Here is a 22,412-nt window from a genome sequence, read left to right as displayed (position 1 = left end):
GTCTTGTTACCTAAAGGTCATTTAATTTAGAAAGCTTCAAAGAGTAATTATGAATCATTTCCATGAGTGCGAATTTTCCAAGATGAGAGATTTTTATATTGTATGAAAGCATTCAGTGGGCATTTCGTATATGCCTTCCATATGACTTGAATCTTTAAAACCATTATTTTGAGTTGTTTACATTATGTTTATATAATAGTTTTACATAGCAGGATTATAATTAAGATCTATAAGTTATTTCTTGAGGTAACAGAGCAGCAGGGAAGCCCCTGGCTTTGGAGTCAGGCAGCCGCGCGTCGCCTAGCTGCGCCATTCTCAGGAAGCAGGGTGCGAGTTCACTCTCTGCGTCTGTCTCCCGTTGGCTGGCGAGTGATGGTCCAGGAGGTGGTAGGAGCAGGGCCCAGCGCTGTGCCCTTAGTGGGAACAAGGGAAAGGTGCTCAGAGTCCCAGTCTGGTGAATAGAGTTGTCTCAACCTTTTGGGTAGTAACTGTAAGTTTTTAGAAGCCTGTTACGAAGACTAACCTCAGTACTAGTGTTCTTAAATCTATCAGAGGAAAATTCCTTTGTGAGATCATCGCTTTTTACAAGGGTGGTGGCCTGTGGGCTCTGAAATCAGACGGCCTGGGACCAGCTCGGCCTCCTACTGGCTGTGTGACTGAAGTTATTCTTCTGCAAAATGGGGATAATAAGCTTATTCCCTCTTTCATAGTGTTGTTGTGAGGATTTAAATGAATCCATGTAAAGCTCTTCCAGCACTGCCTGACACCTACCGCCCAGCACTGGTAACAGTAGCGGTGTGTGTGGCCGTCCTAGCGAGGAAGGCTGTGACCACGTGGAGTAGTGGTCCTCTAGAGTGCTTAGCTCCCCGGGACTAAATATATGAACACACCGTGTACATTTTTACATACCATTCAGCACACAGAAATGACTTTGAGATAAGCATTTAGACAGATTGAGAGATTTGTTAGAATGTAGACTAGGAAACATGATGTTTGGAAACTAAATTTGTATCTCTGCATTATTTTTAGAGCCAAAGAAACTGAACTTTGATTTCTCTTGAGGTGATATAAATAATCTACTATAGAATCTGTATTTTTTTAAAAACTTCATTCTGCTTGTAAGCATTTAAGAATATAATTTCTAAAGTTAACTAGACCTGATTTTTTTTTAAAGTATTGATTAGTTTGGGGTTTGAACGTTCTTTTTTTCCTTCTAGGAAATATGTCAGTATTGAGTTCACCCAGACATCAGAGCTGTATAATGCATGTTGATATGGATTGCTTCTTTGTATCAGTGGGTATACGAAATAGACCAGATCTCAAAGGTCTGTATTCTTGTTTATGTATTAAGAAAATTGATATGTTGTTACAAATATATATTCTAAGGGATCACAAAATACTCTTTAAGAAATATTCATTCTGATTTTCCTTGGCAAAATCAGTTACTGCTTCCAGTTTTTCTGGACTCCATAATTAAGAAAGATTGAGGGAAATTAGAAAAAAGATTTTTCCTCCCTGTAGAGATCAGGCCTTTAGGGAAGAATACTCTTCATTTGAAGGATCTATCATCTAAGATTAAGGACCTGCTTTGGGCGTTTTCTATGTTTTTATCTATAGTTATTATTTTTTGCCAATAAAAGGAAATTTTATGGTAGCATATGTCTTTGCAACTTGGATCACTATACTTTCTCTTGAATGAACCATCTGTTGGGGGCATTCTAAGGTTTTGGTTGTAGAATACTTTTGTATTATTGAACGTTGTTAAAATGTGTTGTCCTCCATGCAATCTTTGTTTTAATGGAAATTTTAGGTATTTGTGACCTGTCAGTACTTTTGAAAATATTTATTCTGGATTTTTCAGAAGTTTAGATCTGAAAGAGATAACTAATAGCCTTTTCTTCTGAGAGTGAGTATTTTTCCTGTAAGGGAAGCACAGAAGCTGCTGGGGATAATAATAGGGCTTTATTTTTATCACAAGTAGTTGCTGCTTCAGCTCTGATAGGGGTGTTTAGATTGTAAAGAGTTGATTTTAGCCCATGACTGGCTTTTTGATGCATTTTTTTCTTTGTCCTCACTAATGCATTTAGTGAAATATATTTTTATACACACACATACACACAAAAAAACATGAATTATCCATGTGTTGGTTTACAGAGTTAGAGCTATCTTCTGACACATACGCATACAAAGAAATAGTGTGTGAAAGATTTTGTAACTAAACCAAAAATTTCATGACTATATATACTCACCTTTGATTCTGTAGTAGGTCAGGTTGTGATTCCTCCGCATATATATTTGATTAGTTTTTTTTCTTGCTGTAAAAATAAAGATTAGCTTAGATGTTACCATACTTTTTTGATACCAGAATTATAAAAAGCCTAGACAGTTTGTCTTTCTCTCCTCACCCTGCCACTCTGAATTGAGGTTCTCTGTTGCCTGTTTTCTACTTTAAGAAACCAGAGAGACAATGAGAAGCTATGATAGTGTTGCTTTTAAGTTGAATAAATGCATCAAAATTGTCATGAATAGTTTACTTTGGGGGGTGCAGAGACAGATGACTTTTGCATAGCAGTTGATAATCTTTAAAGCTCCTGGCTCCGTTAGGGACTAATGCCTGAATAAAGCTAAAGAAAAATGTCATATTTTTTTATGTCTTTTGAAAAATTTTCCGTTACATGTTTTTTAGTGTTGTTAACGTCCCTTTGCTTAGATTTAAAACTAACCATACTCTTCTTATAGGAAAACCAGTGGCTGTTACAAGTAACAGGGGCACTGGCAGGGCCCCTCTGCGTCCTGGCGCTAACCCCCAGTTGGAGTGGCAGTATTATCAGAATAAGATCCTGAGAGGCAAAGCAGGTACAGATAACAAGCTCTGAAGTCCTAGTGCACCTGTCGAAGACTTCTGCATTTTGCTTTGGTTCTGTTGTTGCAGAAATAAAAGCAGAGTTGAAACAATTAGCTTTTTCATTCAAAGGTTTTAAGGGTGTCAGTCACATATTAAAGCAGAATCTGAACATAATACGAATGAGTGGTTTATAGTTAGGCTTTGTTGAATTGGATAATGATACTTTCCTGGGCAAGAGAGTGAAGAAAGTTTAAAAGGCATGATTAGCTTGCTTTGTATAGATTTAGTTTGGGGAGGAAGATCATGGACATCATTTTGTAGGAACCTCTAGACTTGAAAGTTAATTACCTGTTGTTTTGGGCTGATTCCGGCAGGGACGCTGAAGTTTGTTTTCTGAGGACGTGTAGGCATCGGTGGACTGAAGAGCAGTTAAGGCCTTAGTGTGCTGGAGTGAGGAAGTGGATGCCAGCAAGCATCCCCGCGTCTTTGTTGTACCTGTTTCATACGAAAACTTTTTTTCTTGCCTCTTTGGCTTCTAAATTTTGGCTGTTAATAAGCAAAAATTAAATAAATTACACTAATCATATTACTGTTAAGATTTTCATGTCTCTCCCCTCCTCCTCCCTCCCCCACCCCACAGTTTTCCCTGAGAAATACTTGCTTAGTAATTACTGAGTAATTATTTGACATTGGTCAGTTTTCCCATGGATGTCTGTGGATACAATTTTTTTTGATTAATTTTTTAGAAAAGTGTTAATCAGAAAAGAGATATGTAGCAATCTGGAAGGCTTGCAGTTAAATTTCATCCCAGTTATTTCAGGTTCTTAGTTTCCAGTTAAAAAATTGGGGCTTATTTTAGAAATGACCTCAATGAAATTAAGATGAAAGGAACGCCGGTAGATGTCTCGGAGGACCTTCTTGGGATTACATTTTTCTTGCTGGTTGTGGTCATCATGCCGTGGATACAAAGGAGGATAATTACAGCTATGTTTTGATGCTTCACTTGTACTTGTATTCTCCAGACTTCCTGAAACTTTTCCTGGTCATTAAATAAGAGAGTTTTGAGATTCCAGTGTTTCATGTGAAGTGAGTAGAATTTGAGGTTGGTATTCTGAACTTGTTGAGAGTTAATTGTATTGTGGTATTTGACAAGATGGGTTGTTGAAGTATTGGTAGCTTGGTTTTGTGGTAGGTTGGTTTTCCTTTTTGTCTTTTCTGTGTGGTATTAAAGATGCAGTCTAACATTCTGGTAAACAGGTAGGTTAAGAGAATGCACAGCACTTGTCACACTGGGCACTCAAGAAATTCTGAATGAGCTTTAAAGAGGGAAGACGCCTGTGCACGCTGCTCATAGTGTCTCTTGGCGCCCGACGCTCAGAGCTGCTCCCGTGGGCGGAGCCTTGTGTCTGCCCCTGTTAGGCAGTGTGCGTCCGGAGGTTTGGTCTTGGCAAGCAGCCTTCCTCAGAGTGGGGAGCTGGTCCTCTCGGGTCTTTCCTCCTGTCTCCAGTGATCTGACCATAAGCAGTTTGTAAGCAGAATTCTGACCTTGGTAATAACTTAATTGTCTTCCTTGGTGTAGCTGCTGGATTTTCATAAGCTCGTATAGCTCACATTCTCTCTGCCTCTTTAAGTATGAGTGGTAAACCAGAAAGTAAATATTAGAAGAAGTATTGATGTTGCACTTGCCATTGAAAACTGTCAAAACTGGATTTTCCTGTCACTGGAAAAAGAGAATGCGATACTTTACCTTTTATACTCTCTCTGACTGGACATCATTCACTTCCATGTGTGTCCTACACTTTGGACCTGTTAGTGTCGTAACAGTACCTGCTGCATGTGCCGTGAGTAGCTGTCCTTTGTTACAGATTGGGTGCGGTTAAGCTCACACCTGGAACTTGTTCTTCCGGTGCTTTTGTTCCTCTCTCTTTGCTACTCTTTGATCTTTCTTTCCCTGGGCCCTATAATTAGATAATGACACCAAATTTTAAAACGTTGAGAATCAATTTAGGAATTAGGATCTTTGCCTTCTGTACCGTAACTTTAAGAAAAAATTCAGTTCTAATGTTTTGTCTTACACATCTAGGCAAAGGTATTAGAGCCAAGAGCATCATTAGCCTTTTATAGGACCTCAGTTTCTTACTTGTCATGTTCAGGGACTCGGTCTGATCAGACCAGCGTGCCCAGGGTCTCCACCCCGGGCTTCTTTGCAGCTGCTCCTGAGCCATACTCAGCAGTGAGCCTTCTCATTGACCATCTCGAATTTGGAAATTCTCCCTTCCCAGATTCCAGAATGCAGGTGTTCCCTATCCCTTCAGCAACTTCAGTGTTCATTCTAAGAGCGACCAAAGTTTTAAATTGTATTAGCATAGATTTATTCTCAGCAATTTCTTTTTCACAGATGTGGGTCCTCTCCTCTGATTTCTCCAGCCGTCCCTGCACATACTCCATGTGCCCATCTGGTTTGTCAGGGTTTGATGAGCAGTCTTCTCCTTTGCCGTCCAGGGAGGACGGTGTGTCCCTGCATTTCCCCCGAACCTCCCACGAAGCAGCTCACTCCGCTCGTGGAGGCATTGTGCCCTGCCGCACTGTGGACTGGGTCAGTCCACCCAGAGCAGAGAACTTTGCAAGGCTCCCCAGGCAGGCCGCTGGGAGCAGGGACCACGGACAGCGTTCTCACCAGCAGCGCCACTTCTCCCTTAGGTGGGTTAACTAGCCCTTCGATAGAAGTCCCCTGACGCCCCAGCTCTTAAGGCATAACTCATGGGTGCTGCTTTGAAAGGCCGCTGGTTGTGGCCATTCAGGCTTCAGCTCTTCTTTTTTGGGTTAGTAGCAGCCACTATTGAACTGTCATACTGCTGCTAAGTCGCTTCAGTCGTGTCCGACTCTGTGCGACCCCAAAGACGGCAGCCTAGTGGCTCCCCCTGTCCCTGGGATTCTCCAGGCAAGAACACTGGAGTGGGTTGCCATTTCCTTCTCCAATGCATGAAAGTGAAAAGTGAAAGTGAAGTTGCTCAGTCATGTCTGACTCTTCACGACCCCATGGGCTGCAGCCTACCAGGCTGCTCCGTCCATGGGATTTTCCAGGCAAGAGTACTGGAGTGGGGTGCCATTGCCTTCTCCAGAACTGTCATACTAACAACCCTGAAATCCTTACAGATTTTCAGCTTAGAATAATGGACTATTAAAGCTGATACTTAGCCTTCCAAACCCCTTCAGGACACTGGGTCAACTGCTCTGCATTCTGTCTTTAATTTGTCCTAGTATAGCATATGTTCTGGAGAAGGCAGTGGCACCCCACTGCAGTACTCTCGCCTGGAAAATCCCATGGGTAGAGGAGCCTGGTGGGCTGCAGTCCATGGGGTCGCTAAGAGTCGGACACGATGGAGCAACTTCACTTTCACTTTTCCTTTCACGCATTGGAGAAGGAAATGGCAACCCACTCCAGTGTTCTTGCCTGGAGAATCCCAAAATGGGGGAGCCTGGTGGGCTGCCGTCTCAGGGGTCGCACAGAGTCAGACACGACTGAAGCGACTTAGCAGCAGCAGCAGCAGCAGCATAGCATATGTTCACTTCAGTTCAGTTCAGTTCAGTTCAGTCTCTCAGTCATGTCCGACTCTTTGCGACCCCATGAATCGCAGCACGCCAGGCCTCCCTGTCCATCACCAACTCCCGGAGTTCACTCAAACTCACGTCCATCGAGTCAGTGATGCCATCCAGCCATCTCATCCTCTGTCGTCCCCTTCTCCTCCTGCCCCCAATCCCTCCCAACATCAGAGTCTTTTCCAGTGAGTCAACTCTTTGTGAGGTGGCCAAAGTACTGGAGTTTCAGCTTCAGCATCATTCCTTCCAATGAACACCCAGGGCTGATCTCCTTTAGGATGGACTGGTTGGATCTCCTTGCAGTCCAAGGGACTCTCAGGAGTCTTCTCCAACACCACAGTTCAAAAGCATCAATTCTTTGGCACTCAGCCTTCTTCACAGTCCAACTTTCACATCCATACGTGACCACAGGAAAAACCACAGCCTTGACTAGACGGACATTACTTTGTTGGCAAGGTAGTGTCTCTGCTTTTCAATATGCTATCTAGGTTGGTCATAACTTCCAAAGAGTAAGCGTCTTTTAATTTCATGGCTGCAGTCACCATCTGCAGTGATTTTGGAGTCACGCTGTTTCAGAAATCATGGCTCAGATTGTATGCTATGCTGATTTTGGATGCAAGTGGAATTTGACCCCATGAATATGCCAGTCCTCATACTTTGATTTGCATTTATGCTTCATGTGTGTGGGTGCTGGAACCCAGACTTGTCTGTGTTGTGTAGTCGGGTGAAATGTGTTGAGGGTCACTGAAGTCAGACCAGGAGGAGTTGTTCGTAAACCTTTGTTTGCCTGGCAGTGCTTTTCACTTGGCTGGTTTTTCATGGAATGTTATGTCTCTGAAATAAATAGAAACGAGATCCTGAGCTTGTTAGTGATGTGCTATTAACGCTGTGCTCTCAGTGTTTGTCTAGAATCAGCCCAAGCACTCTGTCTTATTTTACTGACTCATGGTATTTTTCGTTCAGAATAGTACAACTATGAGAATAGATTTTTTTAGAGCATATTCTTTTTGGGAACTCGGTGGTGTCCCAAGAGACGTAACTGAAGTTGTGTTTTAATCCATTTCTCACTCGCTGGTCATATCACAGGACGTGCTGTATCAGAAACCATAGCTCAGCTCGTATGCTCTGTCTAGACTGTGTGCTTTGGTGTTCTTGTGTGAAGCTGGAAGTTGGGAGAGCTGTGTCATCCTTTTGCAGCTGTAGGAAGGGGTTCATTATTCTTCTGCATCTCCAGAGACCTAAAGGGATGGTTTATATTTATCCTTTGGTATATGTCTCTTCAAACTGTTATTAAGATAGAACTGTATGTATTGTGATAAGTTCTTTATTGCTGGTAAAGGATATACTGGAAGTAAGCTATTTTAGAGTTTTAGATTTTCTTTTGTTAAATAATTAGGGGGTAAATGTCAGTTTATTCCAAATAAACTTGAACGTTTGTATATGAAATGAATGGTAAACAAACTTCTTGAATGAAAGTTAAGGAAAATCAGTTTTTAACATAAAATCATTCAATTTTATTTTTGAAGCAGAAATACCAGATCCATCAACGTGGGAGAGTCAAGATTCCGCACAGATAAATGGAATTGATTCTGTTTTGTCAAAGGCTGAAATCGCATCTTGTAGTTATGAAGCCAGGTATGTAGGCATTAAAGATGTTGTAATGCTGAATGAATAATTAATTTACTTCATTTCTTATATAATCTTTTGAAGTGGATTTAGATGGGTTAGTCAAGCCTGTGACTTAAATGTAACAAGTATGGAAAGAAGTCTTTCTAACATTAATCCCTTCCATTTCCTTTTTTTTTTTGCCTTCACAAATGCTTGGTAACTTTAAATAAATACTTCAGTGACCTGCTGAAGCAGTAGGTTCTGTGATGAAAACCAAAAGAAGCTGGACATTGTCATTTTTCAGTTGTCGTCTTTCGAAGCATAAGATTAAAGAATTAGATATTTTTGGGTGGAAGAGGGCCTTAGGGTCATCTGCTCTGATCGTTATTTCTTTCTGCCAGGAAAAATCCCTTGTTATTTAAACCTGGTACTCAGTATTTTTTTAAGTTATGTTAAAACTTGATTGCCTGTTAGGTCACAGCTCAGCAGTTCTGCCCTGGCACGCCTGGTCGTCTGCTCACTTACAAGCTGCGGTGCTTCCGGCCTGCCAGCATGAACCCTGATTACAGCCAGCTGTGTCAGTTCCAGAGGAAACAGATACATATCACATGTTCCTCATAGTTTAGAAAAATGTTTTTAGAAATCGATTATTCAGGTTGTAAAAATGGAGTAATGATTAATGATTAAGTGATTAATTAAAAGAGCATTCATTATTTTTTTCTTCCTTGTTAACTGAACACAGACACTTTATAACACAGCAAGCATTTAGACTGTGTGTTAAAAAGCAAAGACATCACTTTGCTGACAAAGGCTCGCATAGTTAAGGCTGTGGTCTTTCCACTAGATGTGTATGGATGTGAGAGCTAGACGATAAAGAAGGCAGAGTGCCAAAGAATCGATGCTTTCCAACTGTGGTGTTGGAGAAGACTCTTGAGAGTCCCTTGACTGCACAGAGAGAAACTAGTCAATCTTAAAGGAAATCAATCCAAAATACTCTTTGGAAAGACTGATGGTGACGCTGAAGCTCCCGTGCTTTGGCCACCTGATGGGAACAGGTGAATCATTGGAAAAGACCCTCAGGCTGGGAAAGAAGGGCTGAAGACAGGAAAAGGGTGGCAGAGGGTGAGGTGGCTGGATGGCGTCACTGATCCAGTGGGCACAGACTTGGGCAAACTCAGGAGATGCTGAGGGACAGGGAAGCCTGTGAGTCGCAGTTCACGGGGTCATGACCAGGCAGACACGACTGAGTGACTGAACAGCAGCAACAAAGCTTTTGTCTCCACGTCATTGGCAAGTGTGGAAGCGTTCACTGATTACAGAAGCAGGCTGAAGTCACATCGGATACGGTTTTAGTCCATTTTTTGTTTGGTAGTGTCTTAATGGTTTTGTCATTCATACTTTTTAAACAATGAGATATAATTGACATGTCACATTAACAGTATACAACAACAACTTGATATATATAACAGTTTTCTTGATTTAAAGTTGGAGTTACTCAAGCAAGTCTCATCTGATCAAAAAAGGATCCTGACACATCATCTTCTAACCAGAATAGTTTGCTTAAAATCTTGCCAGTTATTTTATTAAAAGGATATTTAAGAAAAAAGGATTATATTCAAATCCTTTATGACATGTCAAGCTTTTACTCCCAGACTGACTTTGCTTTTCTCAGTGACAGAGTTATGTTTTAATCTTCTTCATTGTTCATTGATAATGTCGCCAAGGAATTAAAACTTTCTTTAATGAAAAAGATAATTAGATCTGAATGCACTGTGGATTACTGTGTTTTCATTAGTGCAGGAAGTTTAGAGCTGATTCTGTGCCGTGTGCAGTGGGCTAGTCTCCTCCCCCTGCTGAGTTTCGGGGTGGTGACAGACGGCATGCTTCTGGCGACCGGGCGTCGCGTTCTGCATCTCGAAGCTGTGAGGGATGCTTGCCCAGTCTTTGGGCTTGGCTGTTGGTGACGTGGAAGCCGCCTTCCTGTGCTGCCTCTGTAGGGTCTTCCCCCATTCCCTGCGTTCCCTGCTGGATGCTGGTTGGGGAATGACTGCCAAGGTCGCCCCAGAGTTCGGAGTGTTGCCAGCTCCTGAGGTTTGGACTCCAGGCCTCTGTTGGTGTTTGGATAGGGCATTTGCATTGTACCACAGGTGGCGATTGTCAAGCTGAATATGTTGAGAATAATTGGAGTGATGATATATGAGGGCCAAATGCTGTGCAGCAAGCCATTTAAGTGTCACTTAGATGGCAAATGTTTCTTTTAAGGAGATGCAGAAAGTGGTGAAAACGAATTTGAGTGTAAGTTGGGGGGAAAGAAAAACATGAAACCTCCAACGATTGGGTTTGTGTCCTTTGATTATAATTTTTCATTTTCTAGGGTGCTCCTAATGAGGGTCTCTTGGATACCCTATTTTTTAAAGGCTATCTAACAGTTAAATTTTCCTTCAGTGAGATTTTTTTTTTTTAATATATGCGGAGTTGCATCAGAGAAACGTTTCTGGGCTTGGACTGGAGACTAGGTTATAGGGATGGTCATCCCAGTTTTAGGGCCTGGAGAGTTTTCAGTAGACGTGGACTTTGTAATAATGGGGTCAGCTAAGTATGGAACATGACCGTAGAAGCCACAGGAAGGTAGAGTCTAATTCCACAAGTCAGGATTTGCATGCCTGTTATCTTTACTGACATTTACCATAGAGAACCTGGCAGGCTGTAGTCCATGGGGTCTCAAGAGTTGGACACGACTAAGTGACTAAACCACCATAGAGAACTAGTAATAGCTTTATCCACAACTAAGTTAGAAGGCAGATATGTGGATGGATAGATAGTGACATACAAATATCCTACAATTATCGATTTTAAGGAGCAAATAATTTCTGAACCTCCGTTTTCACCCTTTTCAATCCTGAATCTGTGATGTGGCTGTCCTTCAGAATGTTGAATTGGCAGTGACAGTGATTTGATGGTTGGGGTTTTAACGTTGTCTACTGCAGCACCGGAGAAGGCAACGGAACCCCACTCCAGTACTCTTGCCTGGAAAATCCCATGGGCGGAGGAGCCTGGTGGGCTGCAGTCCATGGGGTCGCTGAGGGTCGGACACGACTGAGCGACTTCACTTTCACTTTTATGCATTGGAGAAGGAAATGGCAACCCACTCCAGTGTTCTTGCCTGGAGACTCCCAGGGACGGGAAAGCCTGGTGGGCTGCCGTCTATGGGGTCGCACAGAGTCGGACACGACTGAAGTGACTTAGCAGTAGCAACTGCAGCACCAAGGACGCTTGTGTGAGCCCGCAGCGCAGAGAGGAAGGCGTGCGCCGCTCTCCCTGTGGGCCTGGCCTCGAGCACCTGCGCGGTCCTGGAGGCTGACCCTGCTTGCCGTGTCACTTTGACGGGCACAGACGTCATTGTAGTGAAGTCACCACAGACTGTTTTGTAATTGTCTTTACCTGTTTGTTATTATTTTTTGACCATGCTGCATGGCTTGTGGGATCTTAGTTCCCCAACCAGGGGTTGAACCCGGGCCCTCGGCAGTTAGAGTGCTGAATCCTTGCCACTGGACCGTCAGGGAAGTCCTGCTCATTTGTTTTATATGTCGCGAGCCTCCTTTCCCAACCACCGACTAGGAGTGTTTTACTTCCCTGAGTCATGGCAGGCCTCTTAGGTGTTTCCTTTTTTGTTCGTAACTTCCTTACAGTGTCTAGTGATCCCCAAGCACTTCTTTCTGGGATATCGGTACGCCTGAGTACGTAAGTTGTTGTATTATATTTTTCTAAGTAATATGCCTGTGAAATTTTTTGTGTAGGTGAAAAATTTGAAAATGAAAGTACTGTAAATATAAGAATATAGTACTTATAGGAATTATGTAACACATTCCTTTAATTTATAAGTTTAGCTTTTACATGTTGAACCTGCATATCATGTTTTAAACTATTTGTGTACTTCTACGTAGCCTTGTAAACCATGATGCACGCACCCCCTGCCTCACAGTAAGGCCCGTGGGCTCGAGCCCGTCCCCCCAGCCTGTGCGGGTCATCTTGGTGGATGCCATGGGGTCCGCTTTGTTCCCTGTCTTCTGCCCACCACTTCACAGTGGTGCCTGAGACGTTGATTTTTGTTAAACGAGTGAGAGCATTGTTTTCTTTACTGTGATTTGTTAGTCATCTCTTCCTTTCCTGTCATTTTTCCCTCCTATTAGATGTTTCTCATCTACTCTGGGCTTTGCAGTCTGATCATCCATTACTGTTTTATATACATTAAAAAAGTGTACCATTTCATCTCAGTAGCGTGGAGGATTCTTTTCCTCCTTGGTGCTCAGTGGTGGTCTGGGATGGTCAGGGAGCCGCAGGCCTCTCTATATTGAAGACTGTGTTTCTTAAAAACAGGGACACCTCCGTACTAAGTACTGAGTACTGAGTGAGTACATGTTTACTGAGTGCAAACGTGAAGTAACCATGTGATACATTTATCTAGAAGTATGTAATCTTGGGAAACACTGCTTATTGTTGTCTGCTTGTGTTTTTACTGGAAGATTTTCTTCTTGATTCATTGCAGAGTAGTAACATGGAATTTTACTCATTGTGCGTAATCCCATAATTACAGTTTTGTGCTGAATGCTCTAAATAACAAAGGCGATGTGGGGCACAGAGACATGTAGGAGATTTGAGATGTACCGTTTTCAATCAGGTCCCTCAAAGTTGTGGAGCCCTGGCTCCTGCCAGAGTGACGTCCCGCCGTGGCCACCGCTGTTGGCGTCTCGGCCACCGTGGAACTCATGCAGGCGCTTGGAGTCGGTCGAGGGGGAGCTGGGTGGTGACAGGATGAGTACACCCTGTCTGTCTCTCGCGCAGCGCTCACTGTTCTGTGTGGTTCTCTGTCTTTGGGGGATGAACTGTGGCTGAGCCAGGCCCTCGTTTGGGTCAGCAGACCTCCACAGCATGGTCCTGCTCTGGGGTGGTTGTGATGTTGCTGGCAGGGGATGCTCTGGCATCTGCAGAGGGGTCAGAGGTACGAGGCCCGGGAGATGTCTTTGAATAACATATTGGGCATGTCTGTTGTGTCACTTACACTTATCTGACAGTTGTGGGATTCTCCTTTGTGGGGAAACAAACCTGTAAGCTTTCTCACTGCCTGGTTTTTACCTCTCCTGAGAGGGGAGTTAAATGACACTCGTGTGTCGATGGCTTGGGGAGATAGCAATATTTGACACTTGATTTGGCTTTTAAACATTGCAGGTCTAACCTCCCCTGTATTCTGTTGTCTCTCTAGACAAGTTGGCATTAGGAATGGAATGTATTTCGGGTATGCCAAACAGCTCTGTCCCAATCTCCAGGCGGTCCCTTATGATTTCCACGCGTATAAAGAGGTTGCACAAACGATGTACGAGACGCTGGCCAGGTATGTGCACCATACTCAGTCTCCCGTCCCTTGACTGCTCGTACCTGATACTGAGGGGGGACCCCCAGCTGCCTCAGGCCTGTTGGAAACCCACCCCTCCGCCCCCTGGCACCCGGCCCCCTCCTTCCGTAAGCACCTCCAGGGCGAGGCTCAGGCCTGTTGGAAACCCCCTCCTCCGCCCCCTGGCACCCGGCCCCCTCCTTCTGTAAGCACCTCCAGGGCGAGGCTCAGGCCTGTTGGAAACCCACCCCTCCGCCCCCTGGCACCCGGCCCCCTCCTTCCATAAGTACCTCCAGGGCGAGGCTCAGGCCTCGGGACACTTCTGTGGGGCTGGACCTGAGCTGCTCGCCGGTGCTGCTGGGGGTCTGATCTTCTGTCCACATGATTCTTGCTCAGTGGTTCCAGTTTTCCCTTCATGGAACCAGACAGATGAAAGATGGGAGTTTTTAACCTGGTTATTCTCTTTTATTAAATATGAGTTATAGTTTTGTTGAAAATTAAAACATGTAAATATCATGTATGAAACGAGATGCCAGTCCAGGTTCAATGCACGATACTGGATGCTTGGGGCTAGTGCACTGGGACGACCCAGAGGGATGGTATGGGGAGGGAGGAGGGAGGAGGGTTCAGGATGGGGAGCACATGTATACCTGTGATGGATTCATTTTGATATTTGGCAAAACTAATACAATTATGTAAAGTTTAAAAATAAAATTAAAAAAAAACTATAGATTCACAAGTAGAGGCTCTTTCAAACCGTTTGTCCTCTGAAATCATTAGGTGTGCCAAATGTTAGCTTTTATAAAAATGTTTGGCGATACAGCTGGCCCTTGAACGACCTGGGGGCAGTGGGTGCTGTCCTCCACAAGGCGCAGAATCGTGTGTGGCCCACAGCCAGCTGTCTGTACCCATGGCGTCTCCGTGCTGATGATCACGTAGCGCTCTTTGTATTCACTACTGAAAAACCCACGTATGAGCCACCCCTCAAGGTTCATACCACTGTTGTTCAAGGGTCGGCCGTAGTCTCCAGATAGGTGATTAGATGGCTTGAGAGGAGGAGATTTTGTTTTTTGAATATTTACAGTATACATATATTTAATGTTAATTCAAAACTCAAACTTTTAAATAAGTATATGGCAGGCCCCATATGCTCTAAAGTTAGCATATTTTCTCTCTAAAAGGCCAGGTAAGGTCATTGTCCCAGCCGCTGAGCTCTGTCAAGGGCAGTGGGCACAGCCGCCGGCGAGGTGTGGGTGGACACCGGTCAGCCCTTGGGCTGTGCTGCTGTTCTGAGGGAGATGGCTCGCCTCTCTTGTCACTGTTCCCTCTCCTGTTTATGGAGCATCTACCACGTGCAGACAACTGTCGATGCCGCCAGTCCTGCAGGAGAGGGGCCCCGCCTTTGGGGGGCTGCCTTTAACGGAGCGCGAACCTCAGAGGGCCAGGGAAGCTCTCTGCCATCGGTGTGTGGACTTAGGGCTGGGGGTAGCCAGTTCTCACGCAGCTGTCCTAAGACCCCAAACACGGGGCTGGCCGTCCTGTTAGCAGGTGGAGCCTGTGCTTGTTGGGTCCCCCCCAGAGCTGTGGTCAGGCGCAGCGGCCCACAAGGACTGCAGGCAGGTCTGAGCTGGTGCTGCCGCCTGTGGTTACGGAGCCGGAGCGGCCCGCAGGGTGGGGACGTCGCGCACACTGTCGTGTGGTTTGGGTTGGTGGAGACGTTTTCAGTGGCCATGTGGCTGTTCTTTGAGCCAAAGATTCCGTTATTCTCCTGCGCCCTTTGGACATCCCTCCTCAGGGCAGCTTTCGTTTCAGGACACCCTCTGCTCTGACAGATTGCTCCCTGGAGTTAATCCAAGACAGACCACTCATCTCTTAAATGATTGTGGATAGTAATTAGTCTGATTCACAACCTGCAGTGAGTTGTGGTGAGAGGTGAGGGCTGGCCCCCTGGTACTTCACCAGGTGGATTATTGAAGATCTGTTTCTCGTCCTGAGGCCTCTGCTGGCCTGTGGTCCACGTATTTAATGAACATCAGAGCCACACAACAGCTTTTCTCTTCCTTTTCCTTTCCTCTGATGAACCGAAACAGTGCTCTGTGTACGTAGATCCTGACCAAGAACAGCAACAACCAAAACCAAAGCCCGCAGTGTTTCCATCTGAAGAGAATGTCAGTGGTGTCCTTCTAGACGGGCACGTGGCTGACTGGCCATCATATCCTGCTCTATCCTGGGCATTTGTGTTCAGGAGACAATCAGTTGCTTGATTTGTGTGGTTTTTCTCTTCCTCAGGGATTCTGGTAAAACATGTTTGAATATGTTTAAAATTAAATGTTGTGACAGTTCTAATTGACTCAATACTTTCCATATATTCAAAGGTTTATGGAGGTGTTCTCAGGGAAGAGGAATTGAAATGATCATTTCTGTTGTATTTTTGGTAGTTAATATGGAAAAAAATACTGATGAACTTTGCAGTTAGAGGTTAAGTGACTTGAGCCAGTTCAGTTAAAATGCTAACACTTTCAGCATCTTAAGTCTCATAAGGGAATGCTGGAGAAGGCGGCCGTGGGAAGCCTGTGTGGCCGGGCATGTGTTAAGCGTGGCTGCGCCTTGGCGCCTCTGCTCTGTGTTGGCAGCTACACACACGACATCGAAGCCGTCAGCTGTGATGAAGCCCTGGTAGACATCACCGAGATCCTCGCCGAGACCAGACTCACGCCTGACGAGTTTGCGAATGCTGTCCGCATGGAAATTAAGGACCAGACCAAATGTGCTGCCTCTGTGGGGATCGGTCAGTAGCTGGCGCCTCTCGCACTGCTTGTTGTGGTCGGAGCCTCGCTCTAGGAGCACTGGGCCCCAGTTAACTTTAGTTTTTAGGTTTTGTTTTTATCACTTTCCTGTTTAGGCCTCCACTTCTGAGACGGTACTTAGTGTGGCTCATAGGCGAAGCCTGAGATCAAACTGTTGGAAGTGTTAGTAAGTGGTTAATAACATCTTTAGAGTACACAAGTTGGAATATTTCTTTTCCCTCAAAAATGGGAAGAACAGAATTCAGTATTTGTCAACACTGTTATTGTTCTCATGTGAACAGAGGCTGTGTTTATAGCCGTGCAGTGGGGCTGGGTTTGGAGTTCCGCGTTGCTGAGTCTTGCAGGAACTCCATTCCTCTCTGACGCTCCCTGGGGCCCTCAGCCAACCCTGTCTTCACTGTCTGCAGAAGTCAGCAGTGTTGCCATGTGCCCGCCCCGTCATCTGTGCTCCTCCTGGGCTCTCCCACGGTGTGCTCTGGAGTCCCCCGTGTCGCCCTCGGCCTCCCTGCATGCCTCCTCCTCTCTGAGCACACACGGTGCCTCTGCTAACTGAAGATCTTGATTGCTTGTGTGGCCCTCGCAGGGTGACCTGAGAGAGCACCAGGTCTAGATCTGGAGGCTGAAGTGGGAGGGAACGGGCTCCTCAGCTGGAGCCTCTGCTGCGGTGTGTGTGAGTGGTGTGTGTGAGTGTGGCTAGGAGGTTGGGCTTCTGGCGAGGAGTGTGAGGCGGGCTCCCAGGAACCGGAAGCTGCTTGCCGTCTTCAGGAGTGAACCAGCCCTGGGAAGGCAAGTGCTCCCTGTCAGGCGGGGCTTTTAAGAAGTCAGAACATCATGAGCCCCAGAAAATACTGGTTGGCCAGAAAGTTTGTTTGGGTTTTTCCGTAAGATGTAACAGGAAAACCTGAAGAGACTTTTTGGCCCACCCAATGCAAAGCAGGTTAACAGCATCCCTCCCCAGCAGCATCCCTCCCCAGCAGGCCTGCCCTTGGGCTCCTGGGTGTGGCGTGGAGACCCCGTCAGCATTCGTTTAGGGCTTGCCTCCTGGAGTCCGCTGTCATTAGGCACAGGGTTAGTTTTCGTTTTTAATTGTATTTATTTTAAATGTACAAGTGGGATGGTACGAATATGTTCTTTTAAGTTCAAGCACATAATTAAGACAAAAGTCCCAAATGACGTGTCTACTTCTCAGCCCTCTTTTTCTTCACAGCTCACCACTTTTATCATTTGGGTGTGCCTTTGTGACTTTTCCTCTTCTTAAATATTTTTACATTTACCCTAGGAAAACACATTGTTTTTAAATGAGTTTCCCATAAAACTAAGACATGTCCTTTATAGAAGCCTTCTGTAGTTTGTGGAGATTTTGTTATTTACACGGAAGTTCATCTGACCCCACACTGAGATGTTTCTCAGCTGCCCGACGCCTTCTCTGGCCCCGGTAGCCTTCCCTGCTCCGCGTTAATGTCTGTGTCCACTGACACACCTTGGACCTCCCTGTCTGTCTGCCTTCTTTTCTAAGACACTCATACCTGCAGTTCTGCACCCACATTCTGATCATAGAGTGAGACATCTGGTTTTGGGGGCTCCCCGCAGTCCAGTGGCATTGCTTTGGCCTTATTTCTCCCTAGTGTGGATCCACTGGTTGGTAAAATGAGGGACTTCCCTGGCTGTCCAGTGGTTAGCGCTCTGAACGTTCACTGCTGTGGGCCCAGTTCAGTCCCTGGTTGGGGAACTAAGATCCTGCAAGCTGCACGGTATGGCCAGAAACACAAAGATTGTTTGGTAAAATGAGCTGATTGCTGATGATTGCCTGCCTGTGGACCTCTAGTCTTTGATCAGGATTGTTTTCTCTGCTCCTTTACCTGGGTGGGAGATGCTGAAACGTCACACATTTGGGAACAAAAGGAAGCCTCTGTCCAGGAACCATGGTGGTTATAATCTGTAATACTTAACAGAATTCTGCCAGTTTTTGTATTGTGCTTAAAATGACCACTTCCCGGTGGTCTAGGGGCTAAGACCCTGTGCTCCCAATGCAGAGGGCCGGGGTTCTGTCCCTGGTCAGGAAACTATCCCATGTGCTACAACTAAAGACCCCCACGCTACATCTAAGACCCGGCACAGACAAGTAAATATTTTAAATATTGGAGCTTCCCTGATGGATCCGTGGTAAAGTATCCACCTGGAATGCAGGAGACATGTACAGGATATGTGGCTTTGATCCCTGGGTTGGGAAGATACTCCTGGAGAAGGAAATGGCAACCTACTCCACTATTCTTGCCTGGAAAATCCTACGGATAGAGGAGCCTGGAGGGCTACCGTCCATAGGGTTGCAAAAGAGTCAGACATGACTTAGCAACTCAGCACAGTGGCAGATTATTTTCATTCTTTTCAGAAATTTGATAGATAACCTATCTGTAGATGTCTTTGTTAGGAAATTTTGAAAATAATTGTGACTATTTCTTAAATGACTTTTCTTTTTTTTAAAAAAAAATTTTTTATAGGTTCTAATATTCTACTGGCTAGAATGGCAACTAGAAAAGCAAAACCAGATGGCCAATACCACTTAAAACCAGAAGAAGTAGATGATTTTATCAGAGGTCAGCTAGTTACTAACCTACCAGGTAAATATAGAGCATCTCTTTTTAACTTTTATTTGTTGTAAATATTCATCGGTGCTTTGTATAGACGTATAATGTATCTCTCTTTTCCAAAACATGATTTAAATTTTTTTAATCTTTATTGTGTGCCATGGTAAACAAAATTCACAACACCACAGTAAATACCCCTTCAGTTGATTTATCAGAACCTTAATATAGTAGTTTTGCCTCTCGTGTGTTTTACTTCAAGTATTTAAGTATTTCTAAAGTACCAAGGTCAAGGAATTCTAAGAAGTCATATTTAAGAGAATATGATGAAACTGACTTTTGATCCTTTAAATAAATCAGAACTGAAATAGTTAGTGTACATATAGGCCCAAGATAAAGTTTTGACAGTTGATTCCCCTGTTTACAAAATTGTCCTGCCAAGCTAGCAATATGTTTCTGAGTTTAGTAAGCAAGTAGTTTTAAAAGTAGAAAATATTTGAACCATATCAGGAAGAAGAAAACCTAAAACGAAGTATTAAGTTCTGTTAACTCAGGAGTGAAATGTCTAGAAGGGCATACCTTTCTCCCCACTGGGCAGCACGGCTAGTTATTGTGCTCTTCTGTGGCTGGCTACCCTAGCATGTAGAGCTCTTTCTCTGTGGAAAAATCATCAAGTGTAACCAGCTATAAAGGGAAAATCGTTGCCCTTTGAGGCCCTTGAACAGGTGTAAATTTTGTGTGTAGGGAATTCACTTCACTTTTATTAAATATTTAGACATGCTTTCTATGGTGATACCTCTTTCTAAGAAAGTTCTTTCTGTAAAGCAATTATCCTTCAATTAAAAAATAAATTTTAAAAAGAAATTTCTCTGAAGCTTATAGTAATCCATGATACCATTTCAGATAATCCTGTCCACTTTTTGTAAAGCAGCTTGTGTTAGCTTCACAAAACTCCTGTGTATTTGTGGTGGGAACATTCAAGACAGTATATTTTTAGGGAAAGTTTGTTAAAAGGTTCAGTGGTATTTTTGAATCCATGTTCTTAAGCCTAAGAAGTATCTGTTATAGGCCAAAGTTATTAAAGGACCCAAATACCATTTTATGATGGGTTAGTTCTAAAGCCACTTGACTCCCTAGTAAATAAATCTAAGAATGTGCTTAATGAAACTATAAGCCATGCCCTGTGGGGCCACCCAAGACAGATGGGTCATGGTGGAGAGGTCTGACAAAACATGGTCCACCGGAGGAGGGAATGGCAAACCACTTCAGTATTCTTGCCTCGAGAACCCCATAAACAGTACAACAAGGCAAAAAGTAGGACACTGAAAGATGAACTCCCCAGGTCAGTAGGTGCTCAATATGCTACTGGAGACCAGTGGAGAAATAACTCCAGAAAGAATGCAGAGATGGAGCCAAAGCAAAAACGACACCCTGTTGTGGGTGTGACTGGTGATGGGAGTGAAGTCCGGTGCTGTCAAGAGCATCACTGCATAGGAACCTGGAACGTCAGGTCCATGAATCAAGGCAAATTGGAAGTGGTCAAACAGGAGATGACAGGAGTGAACATCAACATTTAGGAATCAGCGAACTAAAATGGACTGGAATGGGTGAATTTAACTCAGATGACCATTATATCTACTACTATGGGCAAGAATCTCTTAGAAGAAACGAAGTACCATCATAGTCAACAGAAGAGTCCAAAATGCAGTACTTGCGTGCGATCTCAAAAACGACAGAATGATTTCTGTTTGTTTCCAAGGCAAACCATTCAATATCACAGTAATCCAAGTCTATGCCCCAACCAGTAGTGCTGAAGAAGCTGAAGTTGAACGGTTCTGTGAAGACCTACCAGACTTTATAGAACTAACACCCAAAAAAGACGTCCTTTTCATTATAGGGAACTGGAATGCAAAAGTAAGAAGTCAAGAAATACCTAGAGTAACAGGCAAATTTGGCCTTGGAGTATATAAAACGAAGCAGGGCAAAGGCAAATAGAGTTTTGCCAAGAGAACTCAGTGGTCATAGCAAACACACTCTTCCCAACAACACAAGAGAAGACTCTACACATGAACATCACCAGATGGTCAATACTGAAATCAGATTGATTATATTCTTTGCAGCCAAAGATGGAGAAGCTCTGTACAGTCAACAAAAACAAGACCAGGAGCTGACTGTGGGTCAGATCATGAACTCCTTATTGCCAGATTCAGACTTAAATTGAAGAAAGTAGGGACAACCACCAGACCATTTTTGTATGACCTAAATCAAATCCCTTACAATTATACAGTGGAAGAGACATTAGAGTCAAGGGATTAGATCTGATGGAGTGCCTGAAGAACTATGGACAGAGGTTCGTGACATGTGCAGGAGGCAGGGATCAAGACCATCCCCAGGGAAAAGAAATGACTACAGGCAAAATGGCTGTCTGGGGAGGCCTTACAAACAGCTGTGAAAAGAAGAGAAGTGAAAAGCAAGGGAGAAAAGGAAGGATACAAGCAACTGAATGCAGAGTTCCAAATAGCAAGAAGTGATAAGAAAGCCTGAAGCAAAGAAATAGAGGAAAACAACAGAATGGGAAAGACTAGGGATCTCTTCGAGAAAATTAGAGATAGCAAGGGAACATTTCATGCAAAGATGGGCTCAATAAAGGACAGAAATGGTATGGACCTAACGGAAGCAGAAGATATTAGGAAGAGGTGGCAAGAATACACAGAAGAACTGTACAAAAAAGATCTTCATGACTCAGATAATCACAATGGTGTGATCACTCACCTAGAGCCAGACATCCTGGAACACGAAGTTAAGTGGGCCTTAGGAAGCATCACTACGAACAAAGCTAGTGGAGGTGATGGAATTCTGGTTGAGCTATTTCAAATCCTAAAAGATGATGTTGTGAAAGTGCTGCACTCAATATGCCAGCAAATTTGGAAAACTCAGCAGTGGCCTCAGGACTGGAAAAGGTCAGTTTTCATTCCAATCCCGAGGAAAGGCATTGTCAGGGAATGCTCAAATTACTGCACAATTGCACTCATCTCACCCGCTAGTAAAGTGATGCTCAAAATTCTCCAAGCCAGGCTTCAACAGTTCGTAAACTGTGAGCTTCCAGATGTTCAAGCTGGTTTTAGAAAAGGCAGAGGAACCAGAGATCAAATTGCCAACATCTGTTGGATCATTGAAAAAGCAAGAGAGTGCCAGAAAAACATCTATTTTTGCTTTATTGACTATGCTAAAGCCTTTGACTGTGTGGATCATAACAAACTGGAAAATTCTGAAAGAGATGGGAATTCCAGACCACCTGACCTACCTCCTGGGAAATCTGTATGCAGGTCAAGAAGCAACAGTTAGAACTGGACATGGAACAACAGACTGGTTCCAAATCAGGAAAGGAGTACGTAAAGGCTGCATATTGTCACCCTGCTTATTTAACTTATATGCAGAGTACATCATGAGAAATGCCAGGCTAAATGAAGCACAAGCTGGAATCAAGATTGCTAGGAGAAATAGCAATAACCTCAGATTTGCAGATGATACCACCCTTAATGGCAGAAAGTGAAGAAGAACTGAAGAGCCTCTTGATGAAA

General features: G+C 44.1%; 1 protein-coding gene and 1 long non-coding RNA gene across 8 annotated transcripts in view; one reads left to right on the top strand and one right to left on the bottom strand.

Annotated features, from left to right (window-relative positions):
• The window catches only part of REV1 (REV1, DNA directed polymerase), an 83,153-nt gene that overhangs the window by 45,703 nt on the left and 15,038 nt on the right, over window positions 1-22,412 (top strand). For 5 of the 7 annotated variants that reach the window (XR_003513267.1, XM_027554691.1, XM_027554692.1 and 2 more), the window contains exons 7-12: window positions 1,218-1,325; window positions 2,740-2,856; window positions 7,972-8,080; window positions 13,314-13,442; window positions 16,076-16,230; window positions 18,748-18,867. Coding sequence is in view for 6 of the 7 variants with exons in the window: in XM_027554691.1 (XP_027410492.1) it covers window positions 1,218-1,325; window positions 2,740-2,856; window positions 7,972-8,080; window positions 13,314-13,442; window positions 16,076-16,230; window positions 18,748-18,867 (738 nt within the window). In the remaining variant the exon portion in view is untranslated. The remainder of the gene's footprint in view (window positions 1-1,217; window positions 1,326-2,739; window positions 2,857-7,971; window positions 8,081-13,313; window positions 13,443-16,075; window positions 16,231-18,747; window positions 18,868-22,412) is intronic. The other 2 variants (XM_027554690.1, XM_027554688.1) reach the window with 1 other exon arrangement.
• On the bottom strand, window positions 2,096-5,684 carry LOC113900963. Its single transcript, XR_003513268.1, has 3 exons — window positions 3,712-5,684; window positions 3,194-3,391; window positions 2,096-2,315 (listed from the first exon to the last, which is right to left on the bottom strand). It is a non-coding gene; the product is annotated as an uncharacterized LOC113900963 (long non-coding RNA).

Source organism: Bos indicus x Bos taurus, chromosome 11 (genome assembly GCF_003369695.1).
Source record: "Bos indicus x Bos taurus breed Angus x Brahman F1 hybrid chromosome 11, Bos_hybrid_MaternalHap_v2.0, whole genome shotgun sequence".
Classification (NCBI taxonomy): domain Eukaryota; kingdom Metazoa; phylum Chordata; class Mammalia; order Artiodactyla; family Bovidae; genus Bos; species Bos indicus x Bos taurus.
This window is presented reverse-complemented; position numbering and strand designations above follow the sequence as displayed.